The sequence below is a fragment of the Triturus cristatus genome, chromosome 3_1 (genome assembly GCF_964204655.1).
Source record: "Triturus cristatus chromosome 3_1, aTriCri1.1, whole genome shotgun sequence".
NCBI classification, from domain to species: Eukaryota; Metazoa; Chordata; class Amphibia; order Caudata; family Salamandridae; genus Triturus; species Triturus cristatus.
Window position 1 is genome coordinate 1,098,615,580 of NC_140583.1, and position 23,471 is coordinate 1,098,639,050.

At 43.9% G+C, this 23,471-nt stretch overlaps 1 protein-coding gene across 1 annotated transcript in view; it reads right to left on the reverse strand.

Annotated features, from left to right (window-relative positions):
• GLI2 (GLI family zinc finger 2) overlaps positions 1-23,471 on the reverse strand; it is a 231,520-nt gene that overhangs the window by 39,955 nt on the left and 168,094 nt on the right. The window contains exons 7-9 of the mRNA XM_085645973.1: positions 18,992-19,105; positions 8,121-8,252; positions 6,702-6,851 (exon numbers count right to left, since the gene is read on the reverse strand). Coding sequence (XP_085502099.1) covers positions 6,702-6,851; positions 8,121-8,252; positions 18,992-19,105 — 396 coding nt within the window. The remainder of the gene's footprint in view (positions 1-6,701; positions 6,852-8,120; positions 8,253-18,991; positions 19,106-23,471) is intronic.

Consider the following 23,471-nt stretch of genomic DNA (forward strand, 5'->3'; position numbering starts at 1 on the left):
AATCAGGATTGGACCGCCACCCTGGCGGTCGCATCCCGCATTTTTTACATTGCAGCGGGCGGTGCAGTAAGCAGCACCCGCCGCAATGTATAAAATGCATGTTGTGCATTGGCATGCACAACGTGACAAGCACCACGCGGTACCTGGCACCTTGTGCATGCCAATGAAGGGGGAAACCATAGGTACACCCCAAGTGCAGCCCCCACCCCTCCACCCACCCCCCAGGGGCCCGCAATGGGCCCCCACAGCCAAAGTCTGCATGCCTTTCCCCACACATCATAAAATGGCGGGCGGTTTTTGCTAGGCACCGCCACCATATTATGGCCCAGAACCGCACGTCAGGCAATCGGAACGATTGCCTCCCTGCGGAAATGCGGAAGGCGATCTTTCCATCCGCCGCTGCCCCCCGCCATTATAGTGGGGGGTAAATGGAGGGCGGGCAGGGAAAAATGTCGGGCGGATCGCCCGACATCATAATGACCCCCTAAGTTTAAGCTGGAGGTTTCCGGTGTTCAGCACCATCACTTATGACAGTCTGCCACAAAGTGGTGCTGTTTGTCTAATTTAGAGATGAGCACAATAACAGTTGTTTAAAAATATTACAATATACATTAAAAATGAATAACACCTGCTGCCCAAGCCTTGGGGGACCTGCAATAGTATAAATCGTTACACTTATAGGCAGTGATGGTTAGTAGTTAAGCACTGCATGCATAGAACCTAATCTAACCACTGACCCTATAAACTGAAATCTTCCCTGAAAGATGGTGAGAGTTAATCCTCACTGCAGGCATCTGCAATAATCTCCAGGTCATGAGTTTGAATTCTAGCAAGACAGACTCACTCTTCCATCCTTTGAGGCAGGTAAACTGAGTACCTTAAACTGGTTAATGGTAACATCTGTAATTTTTAGAGCTTAGAAAAGGAAGACATGCAGTATGAAGCACTGTTCAAAAAATAAATTATTAGTAGTAACTGTTGTTGTTTTAAGCAAGTGTATTGTGACTTCATCAAGGCCAAAGTTAGTTTGGTGTGAATTCTGGTGAGGAAATTAGGATTTAATTGTGTGTGACACTTCTTTTACTTCTGTGATATTGGTGAAACTGTTAATCTAGATATTGATGTGTTTATCGATAAAAAAGAACTAACAACTCGAACTCCATGTCTACCTCGACACAGAATTATGTAGTTGGGCAGGCCCTGAGACCTAGGCCCCAGATCCTTGATTGATGGGTCGCAGGTGGGAGGATGCAATGCTGACAGGCAAACACATGGGGAGGAAATTCTTGATCGATCCCACAGATAGGCGCAGCGACATCACGATGGTCAGGGGAGATAGCCCCCAATAAAGTACACATAGCCCGAAGGGGTAACAGGCGCTTCGGAAAACACCATAAAGTCAGATGCCACCCACATGAGTTGGGAACACATTGCATAACTAGAGATCACGCGCTTCCCACTCCGCACATCTGGACAGATTCACCACTGGCCACACTGTGTCAACGCAGGGTTGAGACCCACCGGTGGTGACCATTCAACCATTAATTTATGACCCTAAGGCAGAAACCAACATTCCTCACCATATGCTGGATACGTTAATGGCTTGATGCAAAAATGTACAAAAGATTAACGCGAACCCAATGTAAATTGAGACAGTCCTCAGACCTCGTGCCTGTAACTGTTCTCCCTGCCGCATTGTTTAATTAAACAAAACTGTTCCTGTTTTGCCAAACACCTCTTGTCTTCTGTTTTTTAACCCCTTCAGCGCTGCGCGGATTCCCCCGCGGTGCTGAAGGGTTCGAGCGCGGGCGGGGCCATGACGGAACGGTTCCGTCATGAGCACAGCTCAACCGATGCTCATGACGGAACCGTTCCGTCATGAGCATGGAAGGGGTTAAGGAATTCGAACCTGAGCAACAAAACAATGCTGATGTGACAGGGCCCATTTCAAGCAGAGTTGACGAGAACGGCCTCAAAATGAATTGGACCTGGACAAAGTGGATTCCATCCCCTTGTCACTGTTTTGATGCCGAACACCAACGTTGGCTACTCTTGATTGTCCTTCATTCCCCTTTCTTCCACCAACCAACATTTCCTATTTCTTTATCTCACCCTTGCAGGTTTTGTTTCACTACTTCCTCACTTTGTCACTGTTAACTTGTATTTTTCTTCCTACTTTCTCACTTTTCTGCCATTCTCTCTCTTCCTCTGAGCCAAAATCAAATGATGAAAAATAAGTCCTTGTGCCCAGAACTGAGCACCAGTGTCCCCCACCTGCAACCTTCAGCGCAAATTAAGCTCAGCCAAAGCAAAATGGCTAGTGCAAAATCTTGCTGGCTGCAAAGTGTCTCTAAGGTCAAAGTCAGAAAATGCCATGGGAAAAGAGGAACTTAATCTTCAAAATGGATGAGTTTGAAGAAATAACACTAAAGGTCATAGGGCATCTGCTGTGAACAATAGCCGCAGCACCCTAAAAGCTTGAGAGCGGGGAAGAGTCACTAGGGGGTACTTCTTTTAGGCATGTCTTCCACGACTAACTTCTGTGCTTTTAACAAAGGGTAAGATAAGAAAGAATCAATAAAAGGCTCCTCGCGAAAACCTGGGTATATTTATCTTTTAGAGCAATGTTGTTTTTACCAGCATGGAAGGGTCATATATAGGTGTTAATTATTTTCTCTACAAACATGCACTACCCAGTAACGACAGTCATTATTAATGTCACCTGAGATTTCAACATCTCTAACAGAGTATAAAGACCAACATGATCCTAAATCAACAACGAAATATATGCAGGGCAAACACCAACCATGTAGTTGGACAGAACAATACAATAACGAATACAAAAATTAAAATGAAAGGGAAAACTTCACAGGCGTAACACAAGTGTCAGTCATAATATATGACCAGCCTTTTTCTCATCATAGGCGTTCATGGAAGAGAAAGATTGCGAGAGAGAAGCCTCTCACCATTCTGCCTCACCTAAATGTCGCTATCCGTGCCCTGAGCGCTACCTCCTTGAACTGCCCCTGTCTATCCTGTGCCAAGAGGTATTACCCCCTTATGCTCAGGGCCGTCTGCTATGCTCATCCCCTTACCTTATACGGTGCACCCTGGATCCCACTGTCCTAATGATACATCCTGTAAGTACTGTAATTTACAAAATGTCAGACAATCCTGCTCTTCAACTTTTTTACTGGCGTGTTCTGCATTACATGAAATGGAATCCCCTAAAAATTATTTCACAAAAAATGTCACTTGTAAATATTTTGTTGTCTGGCCAGGAAAGATTACACATATTGCACATGCTGGAGGTATCACTGGAACACAACTGGGCGGGTTATTTGGTTCACAGGACTCCCTAGCGTATATAAATTAACCATTTAATGCATATATAGTGTTTAGGAAAAGAACTCGATCATAGCAGGAAACCTACACTTTGAGCTGCACTGCTGAGGGAGCATTAGTTGAAGGAACCCTTGACGCACCAGGGCTTACTCTGTGCATGTTGGCAGGGGTTGGGCACCAGCACTCATTTTCTGGGGACCAAGATCTATTTTTCATCATTCCACTTTGACTCAAAGCATTATTAAGAGAAAGGTAGGAAAGGGAAAAAGAAAGAGGAAGAGAAAGATAGGAAAAGTGTGATAAGTGACAAGAGTGTGATAAAGAGGCATAAGGAGTAAAAAATACTATGGGCTTAATAACAAGTCTGGTGGTCCATGGACTGCCAGACTCGCGGGGGTGCAGTGGTTGCCGTCTTCCAACCGTCCTATAATGACCAGGGCAGTTAGGCTGCCCTGGGACCACTGCAACCGCCAGGGATCAGAGATCCCTGGCAGTGGCGTAGCGGTATTGAGGCCGCAATATGCTTGGCGGGATCAGTGCGCCCTGCCAAGCATAATACGAGATTCCTCACCACCACACTTTTTATGGCGGTGCTCCCGCCATAAAAAAATGGTGACGTGTGGAAACAAAGGGGACCCTATAAGGCCCCTTTGTGTCTCACAGCATGAGGATGAACACGGAAAGGGCACAACATGTGTCCTCCTGTGTGCAAGTACACCACTAACTGCACGGCATGGACTACAGCAGTCCAAGCCGTGCAGGTACTGCCTTTGAAGTTCCCATTGCGGTGCCTATTTCATAGAGACCGCCCTAAGAGCGCCAAAGAACCACACGCCAGACAGGAGAAAACTCCTGATCTGGTGGGCAGCTTGCACCAGGGTTTTGCAGTGCGGGCGGTCCCAATCCTGCACTGCCAAACTCATAATAAGGCCCTAAGCAGCATGGCTGACAATCCCATTATTCAGAAGCAGCGGTGTCAGGCTTGGAAAAAAAGCTTTGGGACGTGGCAGTATGTTTTTTAATGAAATTTTAAAACAGAATATTACCATACTTCTCATGTGACACACGGGATAAACAGCAAGGAAAGGGCAGTGGTTCCCTTTACATTCACATTACTGTGTTTCACCCAAGAAAGCGGGGGAGGTGAGTATTTCCTTATTGATGCATCGGTGAACATTCATGAAAACATAAGCGGTATCAGATCAGAAAGGAGAACCCAAGAGTAATGGGTTTCTTATGCAGAGGGCCACCAACCCCAACAAGTGAAAGAGGACAGTACTTCTGTCTATACCGATATATATGGCACTGATTACCCTTCCTCGACTTTTCTCGAATAAAGTTACCCAATCACAAGTAGCAACCCTTTCTTCTACTAGCATCTTAACAGTCAAGTTATAACACTTGTAAACTACACTATTATCCGGAATCTAATTGGGTGGCAATGGCAAATTACCCATTTTCTGTAGGAGGTGCTTCCACAGGTGTAATTTCCTGGCTAGCACACCGGAGGAATTCTACAGGCAGGGTCAAAATCTTAACCCCATCAAAGTGCAGTCAGTGTTTGTGAGTTCTAGCTATAATGAGAGAATTAGGACAATGAGAGCAGCGTGGTTTTTGAGTCTTATCGTTCAGCACGTAATTATAGGAAAAGGAAGTCTTGCCCACACACCCATGGCATGAAAAGTTTGCAGATATGATCCATGAGACAGTTGCGCTAATGGGGCAGCATCATTTTTCAGCAGTCACACAACACCAAGTGACCAAGCCGTGATTTAAGCTCAGAACTTCCAGACTGCAAGGTCCTTGCGAAAAGCATTAGCCCACACCCCCTGCTAACAAGACCAGATTTTTTCTTCGGACTTGGCATGATCAATCATGACCCTAACCGGCTACATGTCATATTAACTGAGGTTCTGAGCACCCCCAAAGTCATCTATGATGTATTAGCACATTCTTTATTAAATGATTTTGACTTATGACTCAACCCTCCAGCTCAAAAGTTGTTAGGAATCATCCCCTCTTCAAAAAGATATTCATGCCCCACCTCCTAACCTAGGCCTTCCACACCCCTATCTGGGCATTTATTATAATGGTTAAACTACCAGCAGTGTAGCTAAAGATCAAGATTCATGTGAATTACTTATTTGTAGGCCAGTATATCTATAACAAAGTATTGCCCGACCTCAGTATCATGGCCTACATAACACTTACAAAACTAGCACTCCATTTGCTGCAGATTTTATATAGTCATCTCCAATGGGGAAATATGTTGTAAACGATATCTAGGATACAGTATTTTCGTCAGATGACATTTAGCCTACAGTATCCGAGTACCAAATCAAATTACTTTATACCTTTAACTCTGGTGTTTCAAACTATGAGGGATACCCAAAGTCAAACACTGGAATCACATCACGTAATATATAAGATATATAACTGATGGCCTAGTATTATATTCTTATAATGCTGTTTCAGCAGTCTGGTGACAAATCAAAAACCAATTCAACCCAGATCCAGTAGTTTATGGTGTCACGAACATCGTAACTGACACATAAAGAGCATTTTAATACCGTGAAGAAGTCCAAGTCTTGTTGTACGTATGCCTATCTCCTGTGAGGGTGACCCTGAGAGTAGCTTGCAGTATTCAGTTATTTGTCCAGTGGATTTATTACATACATGGAATTAAGGAAACCCTGCACAACGAGGGATCCCACTGTCGATTGTTATCACATCTGCAGTACAAGGTTGGTGCAGAAAAGCTGGATCAATGTCATATTTCCAAGATGATCACTGCTCTCAAGAGTTATTTCCTTGAAGGTTCATTGTATGTAAATGTACCTCATGTGGGCATCCTGTAAATCTGTCAGGCATGCCGCTGTCTTGTGCCAATGTTTAACACCCAAGTGCAGCCCTCATATTTCCTTTCATGAGTTTAATTTTATCGTAACACGTGCCAACATATTCATGAGATTCTTAAACATAGTAAAATATATACAATATGTCCAACAGAATAAAAGTGAATGAACAACAATAGGGCGAATATGGGAAAATTATAGTTGCCACTATATTTCTAAACATTAAATATGTAGCAAGGTGCATTAAGGAGTTATAGCTGTACACACAGTAGCACACTTTTATAGGCAGTTCAAGACAAGGGCTGCCAGGTTAGCTTACAGCTGTGGTCTCTCTTTAACCTCTGTGTCCCCAAGGAGGCTGCCTGCAGTAACAAAGGCCTGTTAGCGCAAGTCCCTGGAGTTCCTCGGTAGGAAATGTGCAGTGTGCAGAGCCGAGGGCCGCGTAGGCCATCCCCCAGCTGCAGAGCAGTGCGGATCCGCCCCACCGAGACGTGCGCTTACCGTGCACTTGTGCGGCTTTTCCCCCGTGTGCCGCCTCATGTGCACCACCAGCATGTACTGGGCCTTGAATGGTTTCTGCTCCCTGGAACACTCCTGCCAGCGGCAGACAAACTCCTTCTTCTCGCCATGGATGTGGTCATTGTTGATGTGCTGTTCACAAAGAGACAAAATTAACAGAAACTCGAATGTGAGAGTCAACGAGAAGTTCGACCTCCTCAAAATGTACTTGTAGTGTAATGTTGTACAGAAACTGTCCATTCCAAGCCCATGGTGCTATGTTTTGTATAGATGTTGCGGTATTTATTTATACAGCAGAAACCTAACAAGGGTAGCAGAATGCTGCACCATGGCAAAATACAGCCAATGAGTGACTGAAGGGGAGCAGAGTTTTGTGATAGTGGGCTGTTTCTGTGTTGTGATGTAGTGTTCTTTAAAGAAGTGTGTCTTTGGCTCTTTCCTAAACTGGAGAAGTGCTGGTGCGGCCCTAACTGATAGAGGCATGTTAGATCCTGGTTGCATATCTGGAAAAAGCTTGATTTACTTGTACTATGTCTCCTGACTACTAGGTTCATGGTGTCACATGAGGTGTACATTGGCTTAACAACAGCCCCCATGCCCCCGAGCTCCAGGGGGCGTCCTCCGGCACTGTGCACGGGCGGTGGCTGAGAGCTCCTGACTGGTCCAGAGCGTGGGGAGGTCCCCCCCATGTACCTTGCTTGTGTACCTCAAGTTTCGTTGCCACTGCTGGCTGTAGTGATCATAAGGGGCCTCACACTGTTGTAATCTGGCCCGATAATTAAGGGGTGCTTTCACTCTGATCTAAACTGACATCATCACAGAAGGTGCCAACATGGAGAACCACAAGGTGCGCACTCACTGATGGTCAAGACCCCTTATGAAGGAATATCATTCTCGCGCCTCCCACATGGTACTTTCATGCCCCGAAGGATGTAACCACATAAATCAATCTACGGCTTTACTTGAGAAAAGAGGCAATGGGATAGAAACATAAAGAAATGTTTCAAACGAATAAAAAGTAGAGGCGGTATAAGGTTTTGCCCACCTCTGTAGATATTGGGCCAATTCCTGCACCTTCAATAATCAGAATAATAAGCTTCCCTTTTGCTCGTGTTCATCCTGCATTCAGTTCGCATGTAAGGGCAATAATGAAATGCTAATGAAACTATACATTTCCTATCCATTAAATTCATATGTCTACCTAAATATTCCAAACAGCATACAGAGCAGCAAGGGAAACAAGCAGGACATTCTTCTTATATTATTTACAGTTGCAGAAGTTACTTCTGTATTGTAGTGTAAGCATTTTATATCTGTCTATTTGACAAGCGCCTCAGTAGAGCAGATAGATTGTCTAAAACAGGGTGATTTACAGCCTTTTTGTGCCCTGAGATGACTTACGTGCACCAGTTGCTCCTGAGTGTCGAACTCCTTTTCGCAGCTGTCCCAGTGGCAGTCCGTCTCGTAAATAACCTCGGGCTCCTGCTTGCATTCATCTTTATCCAGATCCTCTCGCAGTTCTGTCAGGTGCTCCTGGTGCAGACAGACAACAGTAAATTGTGGCCTCTCAAATCCTGTATCCCACTTTGATAAACAGTGAAATGCGCGCAATGTACTAATAGAAAGCAGTTGAATGCCCCAGTTCCAAAAACAGTAAGCGTCCACTACCTCAAGAAAGAGAAACAAGAATGGACATCTCAGCGCGGCGTGATTTGTCAAGCCGTTAATTGACATGACTGCGTTATCCATTCGGAACCCAAGATCACAGTATTAGGACTCTATTGGGTCTATGCTAACATTACTGACCTGGTTATGCTATTGAATATAAGGAGCTAGTGCCATCTGTTGCCCCTAGAGGCTGTCATTGACTACCTTCCTTGGATTCTACCTGGTATGTTGTGTATAGTAAACATCAAAGTCAGAATATCGAGGGAACTAAATATCGGGGACAAATTATCAACAAAAAAAATGACAGGTAAGTCTAGATTTTCAATACGTAACTCCACATATATGTATCTATGCAGTACATATTACAGCTGAAATTCTGTCCTCTATATTCTTGTATGTTGATATTCAATAGCACAATCGATTACAGCGTGTAAGAAACTCAGTCCTAGGGAAATGCCAACATTTTCAGACAGGCTAATGCAGCTCAAAGGCAAATCATGTGTGAAGATGCTGCTGTGTTGGCCAAATTTGCAAGGTACCACCCAACCACTCCCTATAGCAAATGCTTATGAGTTTGTCAAACAACGGTTAGGAAGTACTGTAGATTTAAGAAATAAATGCAACCTGTTCCAAATATCACATCGAGGATATTAGCTCCATGATAAGAATTTCAAGACCCACCAAAAGAAACCTTTTCCCTAATTCTTTGCACATATTTGCCCTCATTCTTTCCTCAGCCACGGGTAGTGGAGTAAAAATGTGTAAAAACATTTCGCTCAGCACAAAAATCCCAACATTAATTTATCTTATAATAGTACGTAAATCCTCAGCAAACGGGTGTGTACAGACTAGGGAATGCTGCTGCAATAATTTGGTAGCAGGACTATATCTATATCGAAATCCTTATAAATCCCGAGAAGATCACAGTGCTCTAATCTGGGAAGCACATCTCAGACAACGGAAAGCCAATTCTGCCAGCAAGGTTATGGATTAATATTGACTAAGGAAAGTGTCTTCCTTAGAGAACCCTCCCATGGTGTTGTAAAACTTGACAGGCAGGTTCCTAAAAAAAAGTTGTATTCTTTTATTTACCTGAAGCGGAGACAATTTAGTGAGTGCTATTTATAACAGCTTTGTTCAGGAAAAAACATTCAAGAATTTCTATTGGAATAGAAATTTTACAAAACGGAATAATTCTTCGGCGCCATCTAAAAATGTTCTGCTTTCGCAAGCATGTCACAGCATTTCCGCGTTATTTCTGTACGCAGTTCGCAGTTACAGATCTTCTGCTTGTGTTGTGAACAACGAGAAAGGCAGAGTAAAAGCAAGACAGGCCAGGGTACTGCTTTCGTGGGCCACTGTTAATTTTAAGAATAAGGGTTAAAAAAAAAGATGTCTGCCACTCAGGCCAGCCTCGCAAGGCATCTGGGTAGCTATTAGGCGGCGTGGTGACTCTCGGCGCTGCGACGCTCCTAAACTCAAAGCTCGTGAGACCTGCCTGTTTGCCCTAATCGTGCTGACTCCAGCATGTTCCGCTTCCCCCGGAACACTGCCTTCATCAATCCCAGCAACCCCCAGGTGAGCGCGCGCCGGCCGGCCCCATGCATCACGCACAAACGTGCTCCTGAGCCGCGGCAGGAAGAGGGATTTGTCACGAGGCCCCGTGCTCGTCTGACAGAAGCTCAGCCCAATATTTCATGGCGGCGAAGCGTGCTGGCTGTCCTGGTGCCTCCAGCTGGATAACGAATGTGGTGCACAAAGTCCCTGCCGCCGCTAAACAGCGTCAATGAAGGGTCTCGGCATCAGAAGAAGCCTTTGGGCCCCTTTCATTTTCAACTGCTGCGTCACCAATGCGGAAGTGAGAAGGAACTCTCACAGAGTTAATACATGACCTGCTGTTGTAAGCTATTAACTAAAGGCACTAGCGTGACTCTTCTTGTGATGGGCATTGGCTTCTAGCCGCTAATATTGCCAGCTTGCAGTCTTCAGGGCTTGGCACTGTTTCAAAATACTTGCCCTCGAAAGGTTATTTTCCCTCCTTTCTAAGGCAGCCTGCACATAACCTATCTCAGAACCCATCGGATCCCACCACATTAAGCGGGTGGCAGTCGATATCTCAACAATATTCCACGCTATACCATTCAACAGTATGCTACTCCACTGAATATATACTGTATATGTCCATCACTTTACGGCACTCCTCTCTACACCACACCACAGTATGCTGTTACACTGTACGGCACTACAGCCTACCCCACTACACTCTACCCAGCTCCACTCTACAAAACTCTACCATATGGTATTTCACTCTACAACACTCTATTCTATGGCACTCCAGTCTATGCTATTCCACTGTACGCAACCACACTATACCTCACTCCACTCTACACCACTTCACTGCATGCTACTCCACTGTCCGACCCTGCAATCTATGCTATTCCACTCTACCCCACTGCAGTATATGCTATTTCGCTGTACTCCATTCCACTGTACGTACACCACTCCACTCTATGCTATTCCACTGTACGCTTGTTACACTGTACAGCACTCCACTCTATACCACTCCACATCACTCCACTCTACATCAACACACTCTATGCTATTCCACTGTATGACACGCCACTTTATGCCGCTCTACTGTGGTATAGCAATTTCACTATATGCCACCCAGCTTTACGATACTCCACTGTATGCCAGTCCTCTCTATGCCATACACTCTATGCTATTCCACTCTACAACACTCTACACAATTCCACAGTACGCTATTACAATGTATGCCATTACAGTCCACCCCACTTCACTCTACAACACTCTACTGTATGGTATTCCACTCTAAGCCACTCCACTCTACGGTGCTCCATTCTATGCTATTACACTGTATGCCACTACAATGTATCCCATCTACACTACGTCACTCCTGTGTACACTTCTCTACTGTATGCCACTCCATTCTATGCTATTCCACTGTACGCCACCCGACTCTATTTGACTGCATAACTGTACTGTACCTCACTCCACTCCACACCAGTCCACTCTACAACACCCCACTCTAAGCTACTCCATTCTACACTATTGAACTGTACACCAGTCCACTCTAACAAACTCCACTCTTTGCCATTGCACTGTACAGCACTCCACTGTGAGTTATTCCATTGTATGCCGCTCCACTGTACAACACTACACTGTATGCTATTCCACTCTACACTATTCCATTGTACACCACTCCAGTCTATGGCAGTCTACTCCACCCTACTCCACTCTAATATATGCCACTCCACCCTACCCCACTCCACTCTATGCCACTACAATGTATACTACTCCAATCTATGGTACTCCACTCTGTGCAATTGCACAGTAAGCAACTCCTCTCTCGCCACTCAAATCTACACTACTCCACTGTACTCCATTTTACTGTACGCCACTCCACTATATGCTATTACACTCTACCACACTCCATTCTACACCACTCCACTCTTTGCCACTCCACAGTACGCTATTCAACTGTACCCCGCGGTCCCCAATGAGCTGGCCATGCCCCCGGGGATGGGATCCCCAGGGCCAGAGCTTTAAGTGGGCCGGGTCTCACCGGTGCTGAGCACCAGCAGTTTTTTGAAGGGGGCCTCGAAACGGGCCTGTATCGGGTTCTGGCACAGGCAGTCCGTTTTTTCCCAGACTGCAATGGCATCAGGCACATCGATGTGCTTGTGCACACACTGCTCACTTCTCACTAGTGGAGAAGTTACGGCATGACGTTGTGCCAGGTGAGCGTTGTAAAGTAAGGGAAATCCTTTGAAGAGAATCATTTTCTCTCTGGACTTCCCTTCTCTTTTTGAAACTCAGAAGCAGCAACCTTGTTGTGGTATCACCAGAGCTTTAAGTGAAAGCTTTTTCAACAAGCCATAGTTGCTGCTTATTTACCTTATGCAACAAACAACCATTGACAAAGCCAATAGTCCTGACTTGTTGTGTAATGATGTTACTTGTTGTATCAAATATATGGATGCAATGACCGAAACAGCAAAATACAAGTCGGGCGGCACACTATGCTAAGCACAGATTTTTAGCTTACGTGTTTTTAGGCCACGCCCTTATTGCATTGGCCACGCCCCTTTGAGAGACCCCCCCCCCCAGTTCTTTCATCCCACTTAAAGCCCTGCCCAGGGCGATGCCGGCCAGAGGAGGGAGGCCGTGCGGGCTCCCCTCCCCATTTTCTAAAAACAAATGAAGGCCTGGCCCTGGGAGAGGGGTAGTTGGCCCCCAAGGACCATCAAGAACCAAGGACACTTCATCCCCCAATTAGTAGAGCGCCAGGAGGCGCATTTGGAGAGTGGTGGAGAAAGGGCGCATGGCCAATGAACACCTCTCAGCAAACCCGCTGTGTGGGGCATACCAGAGTTAACAGGCGGGGTAGTTGGCCCCCAAGGACTTTCTGGAGCCAAGAGAACTTCATCCCCCTACAAGTAGTGCACCAGGAAGCACAGTGGGGAAGAAAGGGGGTGTTGTCTCTTACAACCTCTCAGCAATCCTGTGTGGGACTTACTGGAGGTAACAGGAGGGGTAGATGGGGCCAACTACCCCTCCTGTTACCTCCATTAAGTCCCACACAGCTGGATTGCTAAGAGATCTTAGGAGGCCATGCCCCCTTTCTCCACCAATCTGCAAACGCGGCTCGTGGTGCACTACTGGTTATTGGTAGGGGGTAGAAGTCCCCTTTACTCCTGAGGGACATAGAAATCCCATGAAAAAAAGTAAGGTTACAGGGATGTTATAGTTAGTAAATAGCTTTTAAAAAACCTTAGAAATTCACTGAAAAAAACGAAGGTTACAGGGACGTTACAGTTATTAATTAAAATTAAAAAATTCTTAGAAATCCACTGAAAAAAACAAAGGTTACAGGGACGTTATAGTTAGGGTCAGATTTCAGTCGTACAAAACCAGTGAAATTCGGTAGTTATAGTTACCTAAGCTAACGATACAATACCCCCCGCAATTCACTGCTTATGGCTTTACATATTACATCACTGATGACATCACTGATGACACCATCCAGTGAGTGTAAGTATTTTGTAAGAGATTATGATTGTTAAACATATATACTAAGGTACTACAAAACTTAAAGTAGTATACTAGGTGTATTACTAATGAGTGATACTACTTTTATTATTATTATAAATTCTGTTTATTAAACAAGAAAAAATTTGTCATGCGATACAGATATTCATTTCGTACAGTTACAAAGAACAGTTTCTTTACAAGCGTCGGTATATTGTTTTCGTTATTAAATTTACCTCTACAGTACATGCAGTGGGTTTCAAACCGTGATGTGTTCGTCAGGGGATGGGATAATAGGAGGTTCACACAGTCCTCCCCGATATATGTTCCATTTAGTCCAAATTGCTACCCATTTCCTGGGACACCCGATACTACTTTTAATATATATCATGCGAGTGGATGTGTGACTATGTGTACTTGTGCATATAGGTATGTGAGTGGCTATATGGGTGTATACGTGGTTGTATAAGTAGCTGTGTGGTTGAGTGAGATGCTGTGTGAGTTGATGTATTGGTATGGGCGTGGGTGTGTCAGTGGATGTGTGGGTATGTGAGTGATGGTGTAAGTGGCTCTATCAGTGGGTAAGTGGGTGTGTAGTGACTGTATGAGTGAGTGAGTGGGTGTCTGAATGGCTGTATGAGTAAGTGACTGGGTGAGTAAGTGCCTGCATGGGTGAGTGACTGAGTAGGTGTTTCATTATGTGACTTCATGTGTGACTGACTGTATTGGACAGTGAGTGTCATGTGAATGGCTGTATGGGTGATTACAGGGATGTGTGAATGGGTATGTAAGTGGTTGGGTGAGTGAGTATATGAGGGCTTCTATGGGTGAGCGAGTGGCTGTGTTGAGATGTTAATTGGGTGAGTGAGTGGGTGTGAGTTTGTAGGTACATTTGTGGGTGTGTGAGTAGCTGCATGGTGTGTGGTTATGTGGCTGGCTGTATGGGTGAGTAACTGGTTGTTTGAGTGGCTCTGTGGGTGAGTGAATAGTTGTGTGAATAGGTGTATGAGTGAGCGAGTGAGTGGCTCTATGGAGGAGGGAGCGGATGTGCGAGTACTATTATAGGTATGTGAATGGGTATGTCAGTGTTTGTACAGGTGTGTGAGTGGGCATACAAGGTTGTATGGGGGTGTGAGTAGGTGTGCGAGTGGTTCTGCTGAAGATTTCATCAGTGATGTCATTAGCGATGTCATCAGTGATGTCACTTACCATGTCATGTGTGATATAATATGTAAGGTCACAAGCAGCGCATTTCTGGGGCATAAGTTGTGGTTAGCTCAGGTAACTATAACTGTCGAATTTCATTGATTTTGTACAAGTAAAATCTGACCCTAACTATAACGTCCCTGTAACCTTTGTTTTTTTCAGTGAATATATATATTAGCAAGCAAAGTTTGCCCCTCGTTGAAGACGCACACAAGAAAAGGGCAAATTCTCGAGGAATCCCTTATTTCAGGTTGGGGCAAACTTTGTTTGATATATTCCGGCTAGCCCAGGCCGGTGAAGACTGCACCTCCGCTAAGAAAATGAAAGCGGGCTGCTGTGACTCGGACTTGTCGGAATCACCGTAGCAGAGGAAAAGGTTTAATGGTGAACATACAAACCGGATTTCATCTCTGGAGGCTCACTAAAGGGCAAAATGAATAGTGTTACTTGCAGGTTTCTGATGCAGCACCCACTTAAGGGCAATATTTAAAATGGACGGACTACACATCCCAACATGCTTTTCATTATTAAAACTCACAGAAGAGGCCCACCAGAGGGCAATAAAAGTTATTAAGCAGTGGAATTGGGATTACTCACTTGGACTGCACAGAAGCTCTCACAGCCTGTGATCAAGGAGCATGCTGCTCCGAAACGCGTAGGGCATGAAAATGTTGCAGATGTAAATGCCGGTTACATGAAATAAAGGATTCCTCGAGAATTCGCCCTTTTCCTGTGTGCGTCTTCAAAGAGGGGCAAACTTTTTTGATATATATATATATATACATGCAATAAAATACCTCCCGCTGTACACTATAAGGATATTTCAAGTCACTAAGGAGTTCCATAACTATATTGAGAAACAAGCCAAAAGTTATGGTTATGGAACTCCCAGGTGACTTGCAATATTTTTATCATGTAGTACAGCGGGGGGTACTTTGTACCGTATAATAAAAGGTCACGCACCCCTTCTCACAAACCACTTAAATCCTTGCTGCACAGCTCTTTCAAATGAAAGAGAGAACATGTTTGCAAACATGAAGAATAGAAATAGAATTTCTAGTGCAAAATTAAAGACATCCAAAATGATATTAGATATGTGATGCAAAAAGATATTATCCGTTTAATGCAAATCATTTATTTTAAAAAGGCGCAGTAGCTCGGAATGTGTAGAAGCATGCAGAGAGAATGTCACTTTTCTACAATTACCTACAGAGTGGACAAAATAAATATGTTGTCATATAAATATCTACTTTCTCCTTGTCACTGTGCAGCTAGAAAAACAGAGCAGGAGGAAAAGCCATGTTTCGTTTTAGTTCTTTAAACCGCTGTTTTTATTATGCTCCGTGACCTGACCTGCCTTTCCCCTCAGCTACTGGTTTTGGCAGCAGGCAATGTGACGTCAGACCTCAACTGTATTAAGTTACTACATTTGAGCAGCTACATCATTTCTTTATAACAGGCGACTGGGTGTATCATAAGTTGCATACTAGAAAGAAATTAGAAACATGTTTTTATACAAGGATTGCAGAATCACACGTATTATGCGTAAAATAATACACAATGGTTGCTGCCTCTGCATAGTCATGGTTCAGCTGCGCTTTCATTGAAGAGGCATTTTTGATTGAATTTTTTGAAAAAATTTGGCACTCAGCATAAGCAGAAAGGTCTGCCCAAAAAAATTTCATGCAGTTCAGTGCGGGGGAAAATAAGTTGAAGGGGGCAGAATCGATGGATGCGTCCCTTTATTTTAGCTCCCATGGGATTTTTTTTTTAAAGCTACAGCAAAAAGCACCGAACAGTTTTACGCCAAACTTGATATGAAAGTAGAACTTCCCCCAAAAAGTGTGCTGTTTGTTACTTTCCTGTACAGGACTATGGCTGAGTGGCAAAGGTATGATTTCTAGATCATCCTCTGCAGCTTCACAGGAGGAATGAGATACATAGCATGCTCTAGTTGTAGGTCTATGAGCTTTTTCAGAATAGTCATACATTCAGGAGGAAGATTAAGGTAACCAAATGCTATGTCCTCAGGAGTCAAATCTCAAGGTTGAGCTCCTTGGGGTTTGGGGGCATGATTTCTCAATGGTTCCGAGTGAGAAAGTCCGGGTTGAGGAGAAGTTTCTCATGGGGAACTACAGAGAGTTTGAGCAGTGTAGTGAACCATGGTTGGTTAGCCCAAGTGGGAGCTTCGAGAATGAGGGTGAGAGATGTTTGTCTGAGAGTCCAAACCACAAATGGAAGAAGAGGGAGAGGTGGAAAGGCATAGGCAAATATCCCTGACCAGTTCATCCGAAGCACTGCCTTTGGATAGTGGGCGTGGGAACCTGGAGGCAAAGTCTGGGCATTTTGCCTTGTTTGGAGTTGCAAACAGGTCTATCTGCAGCCGCGGCCCGTGGAGGAAGTTCCGTGGGGCGGCAAGGCGGGGCGGGAGAGGGGCGGGGTGGGGGGTTCTAAAAACCGGAATATGGATAATTGCAGGTAAGTAAACAATTAAATAAATAAAACGAATTTCATTGCGCGCCCTGCATCGCTAAATGCGATGCAGGGCGCGCTACGAAATTGGTTTTATTTATTTAATTGTTTACTTACCTGCAATTATCCATATTCCGGTTTTTAGAAACCCCCACCCTGCCCCTCCCCCGCCCCGCCTTGCCGCCCCACGGAACTCCCTCCACGGGCCGCGGCTGTCTATCTGTGGAAGCTCCCACTTGTGAAAGTATGGGAGAAGGGCTTGTGGGTGGAGTTCCCACTTGTGGACTTGATGCCTTGTCCTGCTGAAGAGGTCGGTAAAGTGGTTGTCCATTCCTGGGAGGTGTTTCACTAGTAGATGGATGTTGTGAAGTATTGCCCAATGCCAAATTGTCTGTCTGAGATAGGTGTGATAATTGTAGAGAGTGTTTCCCCTTGTTTTTGTAACAAGTACATGGCTGTCATGTTGTCCGTCCGGCCAGAACAACCTTGCCTGCCAGGTGAGTTAGAAATGCTTTAAATGCTAGGTGAACAGCTTGAAGCTAGAGGTAATTGATGTAGAGACCCTGGTGATTGGTATCCACGAGACCTTGAACTGTGAGATCCTGAAGGTGAACACCCCATCCGGTAAGGGATGCATCCGCTGTAAGAATGTTTTGGGGAACAGGGTCAAGAAATGAACGGCCCTTTTGAGTTGGTTTTGTGAGTTCCACCACTTCAGAGAGCGATGACCGTGGCTGACTATCAACAGTTGATCTTGTAGCTGACCCTGTGATTGAGACCAATGACGCACCATATATTCTTGCATCAGTCGCATATGAAATTGAGCATGTGGTACCATTGCGATGAAAGATGCCATCATGCCTAAGAGTCTCATAACTGTTTTGACTGTTACATGTTGGTTGGGTTGAAACCACTTTAGCAGTGTTTGGATATTTTGAATCCTGCCCACATTTGGGTATGCTAAACCCAACTTTGTGTTGAGCATGGTCCCTAAATAAGCTGAATCTGTAAAGGTTGGAGGTGTGATTTCTGTATGTTGACCCTAAACCCCAGTTGATGGAGAGTAGCCTGTGTGTGTTGCTGACACATGAGATGTCTACTGGCTTTGAAGAGCCAATCGTCCAGATATGGGATGAATGTTTTTCCATTAATGTTTTATGTGCTGCTACTACTGCTAGACATTTGGTGAACACCTGTGGTGTGATGGAGGTCGGTTCTTGGGTTTTTCGTGTTGGTATCTGGTGCAGAAGCGAAATGGAGTTTGTTCCATTAGCAGTGCATTCTCGGTTGACGCCAATGAAATAAAGAATAGGCATGAATAGGCAAGGCCCGAAGGCCCTGATTGGAGCCTGTTGAATTGATGAGTGAAAGTTTCTGTTTTTCAGTACACGACAATGGAAAGCGCGACCAAAACAATACTGATGAGGGTGGAAATGAACAGCGAACCGAAAGGAGGTTGAGACAGTCTCGAACTGGAGCGTTACACAACACGTCCAAACCCGCCGGCGGGAAACAAAACGATCTAACAATGGAGTTGATGGGCATTATTACCAAGAGGAGGAGTGACTTTGTCTTGCAACTCAAAAGACTTCTTTAAAGAAAAACAACTTGCACACAACCGGAACCAACACTAGCTGGCGGAGGTATGCAGAGCATGTGTATCTAGAGCAACACATGCCTCAAATATATTCTTCTCTTTCTTAATTTTATCAGCACTGGCAAAAACTAAAAATTGTACTAAAACCATGAAGCAGATTAGCGTAATAAAAAGAACTGCATTTTCCATAATGGATTGCTGGGGGACTGGTCTCACATGTCGAGTGTTGATACACTTAATATCAATAACAAAACATATAACACAAACTTGTGCTTACCTGAGTACAAGGTGAAATGGGGCGCTGACTTTCCACTTCCGTCTTGACTTTGCTGCGTTTATTGATGATGGCGTTCACCGTACTGCTGACAGCTGATTCACTGCTTGGCTTGCTCTAGAAAGTTAGAAAGAAGTAAGCTGTTTAAATGTAGAACAATGACATAATCTTGGGGACGGTTCACGTTGATACAGACTGAATCTATCAGCGATCTGTCTGGGCACAGCATACTTTCAAGATGTAGTCCATTGTGCCTAAACTCGGCTGATCCTTAATTCCAATAAAAGGTCTACTGACGCCTGTAACAACAGTCTTCCCTGTGCAGTTTGTCCCGTCTCTCCCCTTGACAATTGTCAACTTTCATGCGGGCGGGGGGGGGGGGGGGGGGGGGGGGGAGATAAGAACATTCATGCCACATAATTCCCAGCTATCCTTTTGCTAAAGGGTTAAGGCTCAACACGATCATCCAGAACTTCTTATAGACATAGAAGCACTCCATAGCTGCTTTCACTTGCAGTCAAATGAGAAGATACTAATAAAAAATGCCCACTGGACTCCTACCTTGCACAAACATCTATAAAACTAGTTTTGGAAATCGCCCGGCAGGTTTCTTGTGGATCCTGGTAATACATTTAAATAATGTGCCTTCTTTTGTTCACCAAACACTTCATTACTTAATTAAATTATTCCTGCAATGCAATTGTTATTATCGCTTTTATTATTAGCATTGTTATTATTTTTTAGTGGGATTAAATTGGGATTAAATTTGTTGACTATGTCAACAGTAGGAAAATAATAAAAATGAATGGGTGCTACCGCACAGGAAATTGGGGGCGAATTTGAAAATTTCCCTAAATTTGATTCATTCTGCAGCCTATCGATGAATCGCCCTAATGAAACAGAAGATGTCAACGAAATCTAATAGATAACACTACTCTTTAAAAAATATTTTTGATATTTTGAGTTCAATCACCTCCCAAAAACAATCTACAATTCTACTTTCATCTAATCCTTCAATTTAGAGCTAACAAAAAAGTAACAAATGTAGAGAATGAAAGCTCATTCCTATTAAAATAATGCATATTATGGTCATAAGTAATACAAAGAATCTATAAATAACTCCAGCACTGCTAATACTATTTATGATAACCTGATATCTAATGGATCTTTATGATATTAATTATATGTTGCATATGCATTAATGATTACTTTAAAATTGTTTGTTTTTAGGGGTACTAGCTACCGATTCTATTATCATTATAAATAGATGCGTAGTGAATAAAGTGCTCTGCACAACCAAGTTTTGAGCCACTAGATAGTAGCTGGGATTCATTTCATGGTGATTTCTGTTTTGTTCCAATACCTGGAGCAATTTTTAAGCACTATGGTTCAGAGCATAAAGTGGTCCATGCTGAAATCTGGTTTGACTTTCTGGTCACAGTCCATATTACAGAAATGCCATACCAGCTTTTTGTTCTTTCGAGGTCTATAAATTGAGCATCGATACAATGCATATTAGTTTTTACTGGATTGTAAAACAAACAAAAAATGATCTATTAAATGTGAAGCTGTTTATCCTTTAAATGAGTATATTTTCATTAGATACACTTTTTACCAACAAAATTAGTTTATCTTTCTGGTACTGTTATTGTTTATGTCTGGCATCGTCAACATCAACTGGCTGATGCTCAATGAACACAGAGTAGCGAGTGGGCCCGCCCACTACAAAACATCAGGCTTAGTTTGTTCAGTCCCCTTTCAGCCACTGGCTTGAATCATTGTCAATCACATCTCAAATCAGCCCATAGAAGTAGTTTAGACTCTGAGTCGTGCTATTGACTCTTTGAATATATCCTTCCGTCTCTTTTGAAAATTAAAAGGGACTATATTACATCTGAAAAGTTGTCACTCATCATATTAATCAATACATTATGTCATGCACTCTCGCTGAAGAGTGGAAACTTGAATCTGAAATATGTCTCCCCCACCACCATCCCTCCTAAATGCAGCTCTCAGTGAGAGCAGCAGGAAGTTCCACTCCCTAGCTGCCACCGCTGGGTTGCTCACTGATTAAGCCCTCCCAGTGTCCTCTTCTGCCCTGCCGCTTTGCTTCTTTTCCAGCGTGCTGATATTTCCATTGAGTGACCTGCCGGCTCTGCCCTAATCCTGTCATCGGAATGCGGTTGATGTTCAGCACACCTATTGACTTCCGCTCACTGCACACAAACACTGGCAAAGCCAATGAATGGATCTGGCTTATAAATCAGAATGTGAGCCAGATCTATTGGCTTTACCAATGCTTAGTTTATTTTACATGGTATATGTGGTGAAGTTTAAAGATTTTTAGCTAAAAATGTTAAACAGAAACCAATCAAGGAACAAAAGTTTAAGCTATTTTACTCCCATTACACTTAGGTACATAGGTGGAGGGATGCTTGGGGTGAATTCTCTTCTTTACATTGGTCATGGTCAGAAATGTCAGGGCAACCCGAATCACTTTTCTGAACCCTTAAAAAAAAAAAATTCTTCTTGCTTTCCTTCTAGTACAATCCTGAAATCTGACAATTGGTTCCCTCGCCAAAAAAGTTATCTCCATTGGCTCAACTGAGTTTCCTACTTGGAACAAGAGCTGATGAACAACTGTAGCTTGGGTCCTGACTGTCTTTTCTTGGCCTGATTTTAAAAAATTTGAAATAACAGATAAGACTCAAGGACTGGTCTGAACATCCGTAGAGGCGCATTTAAACTCAAATACCTATAAAATTGTAACAGAAAAGGATATTAGTCTACCAGTCATGAAATGCCGGAGGATGACACTGCCCATCGAGACTTGGCGAGTAAACTTGGACTTGCATTGTGAGGGAACCATGGAAATCCAGGTGTGCCTTGGTTCGTCAGCTCTGGGTGGTGAATCAGTGAGTATTTTGGAGTACGTGGGCACAAGAAAGCCACCCTCGGATAAAACCAGTCTTTGGCTGGTTTTATGTAGGATAGTTTTTTGGGGTGTAAGATTTGGAGGGACCCACTGTAAGACACCAGGGTGTGGAAGCCCAAGAAACCCGCTTCCATGAACTCTCCATTCAGCCACCCTATGCCAACGATTATATTTTCAGCGCTGGAAATGGACTGGTTCAGCGACTCACCTTACTAAAGAGAGAATATTTTTTGTTGTCTTTTCGAGGTTTATGTTTTCTTTCTGGTGGATACGTTAATTGCCTGAGTATGGGAAAGTAAATCTGATTTAATAATGCTACTACATACAGGGATGTACCAGCTGTGACAAAATGGAAGAATTGCTGACAGGCCTGCGCCGCTGTCAGACAGTGTTGCCAGATTTTTAGACCCGTCCCAAGCCCAATGCAGCTGAAATACAAGCCCAAAACAAGCCCAATCAGACCAGTTCCAGCCCAAAAACCAGCCCAAATTAGCAAGTGTCCAATTAAGCGCAAATCGACATCAGAACCAATTTTAATGACAAATATACATTCTAGTCAATATACAGATGGTGGGAGGGTGTTAGCAGCAAGGCACATACTTTGCATATATTCATTTAAATTGTTTTTATCATTAACATGGCCATGGATGCAAGGCAACAATAAAAAATGTCCAGCGAACTGGTGAGTATTGATCCTGCTGGAGAGCAGCCCTTTGCCCGTTTGTAGTTTTGAAATGCAGATAGGCTGTATTTTATTTGGATAGCTCAGTGGGTTACTGCCTTTGTCACAGAGATTCTTGTGTTACTTGCAGTTCAGAAATTACAATCCTAACATAGGACAGTGACCTATGAACTGTCATCAAAGAGCTGCATACAAACATGGATGGTACAGTTAGACCTTTTTTTGTGTTACTATATAGTTATAAATTCCCCAGTCTTTCATTATTTTAATGTTGCTCAAATGAGTTTGGGCCGATATACATTTTTATTAGTAAAGCCAACCCCCAACCACTGGGTCATTGATGAGGCGCAAAAAAATACTTTCGCACTAGCGCGCCGCTAAAACACGACTGTTCAGAAATTACAATCCTAACATAGGACAGTGACCTATGAACTGTCATCAAAGAGCTGCATACAAACATGGATGGTACAGTTAGACCTTTTTTTGTGTTACTATATTGTTAGAAATTCCCCAGTCTTTCATTATTTTAATGTTGCTCAAATGAGTTTGGGCCGATATACATTTTTATTAGTAAAGCCAACCCCCAACCACTGGGTCATTGATGAGGCGCAAAAAAATACTTTCCAATCGCACTAGCGCGCCACTAAAACACGACCGTCATGATGTCACTGACATCATGTCAGTTTCACTGTCACTTACCTGGTCGCTGGTGACTGGTGAGTCACGCGGTCACCGCCGGTGGTGGGTGGCTGGCAGACTGGACACTAACGCTGCCTGGCAGGCTGGCACTGCGTGCAGCAAGGCAGGCACGGTGGCAGTGGCTGGGCCTGGCCGCTAGCGGGCCTGGGGGCTGGACTCTTGAGTTA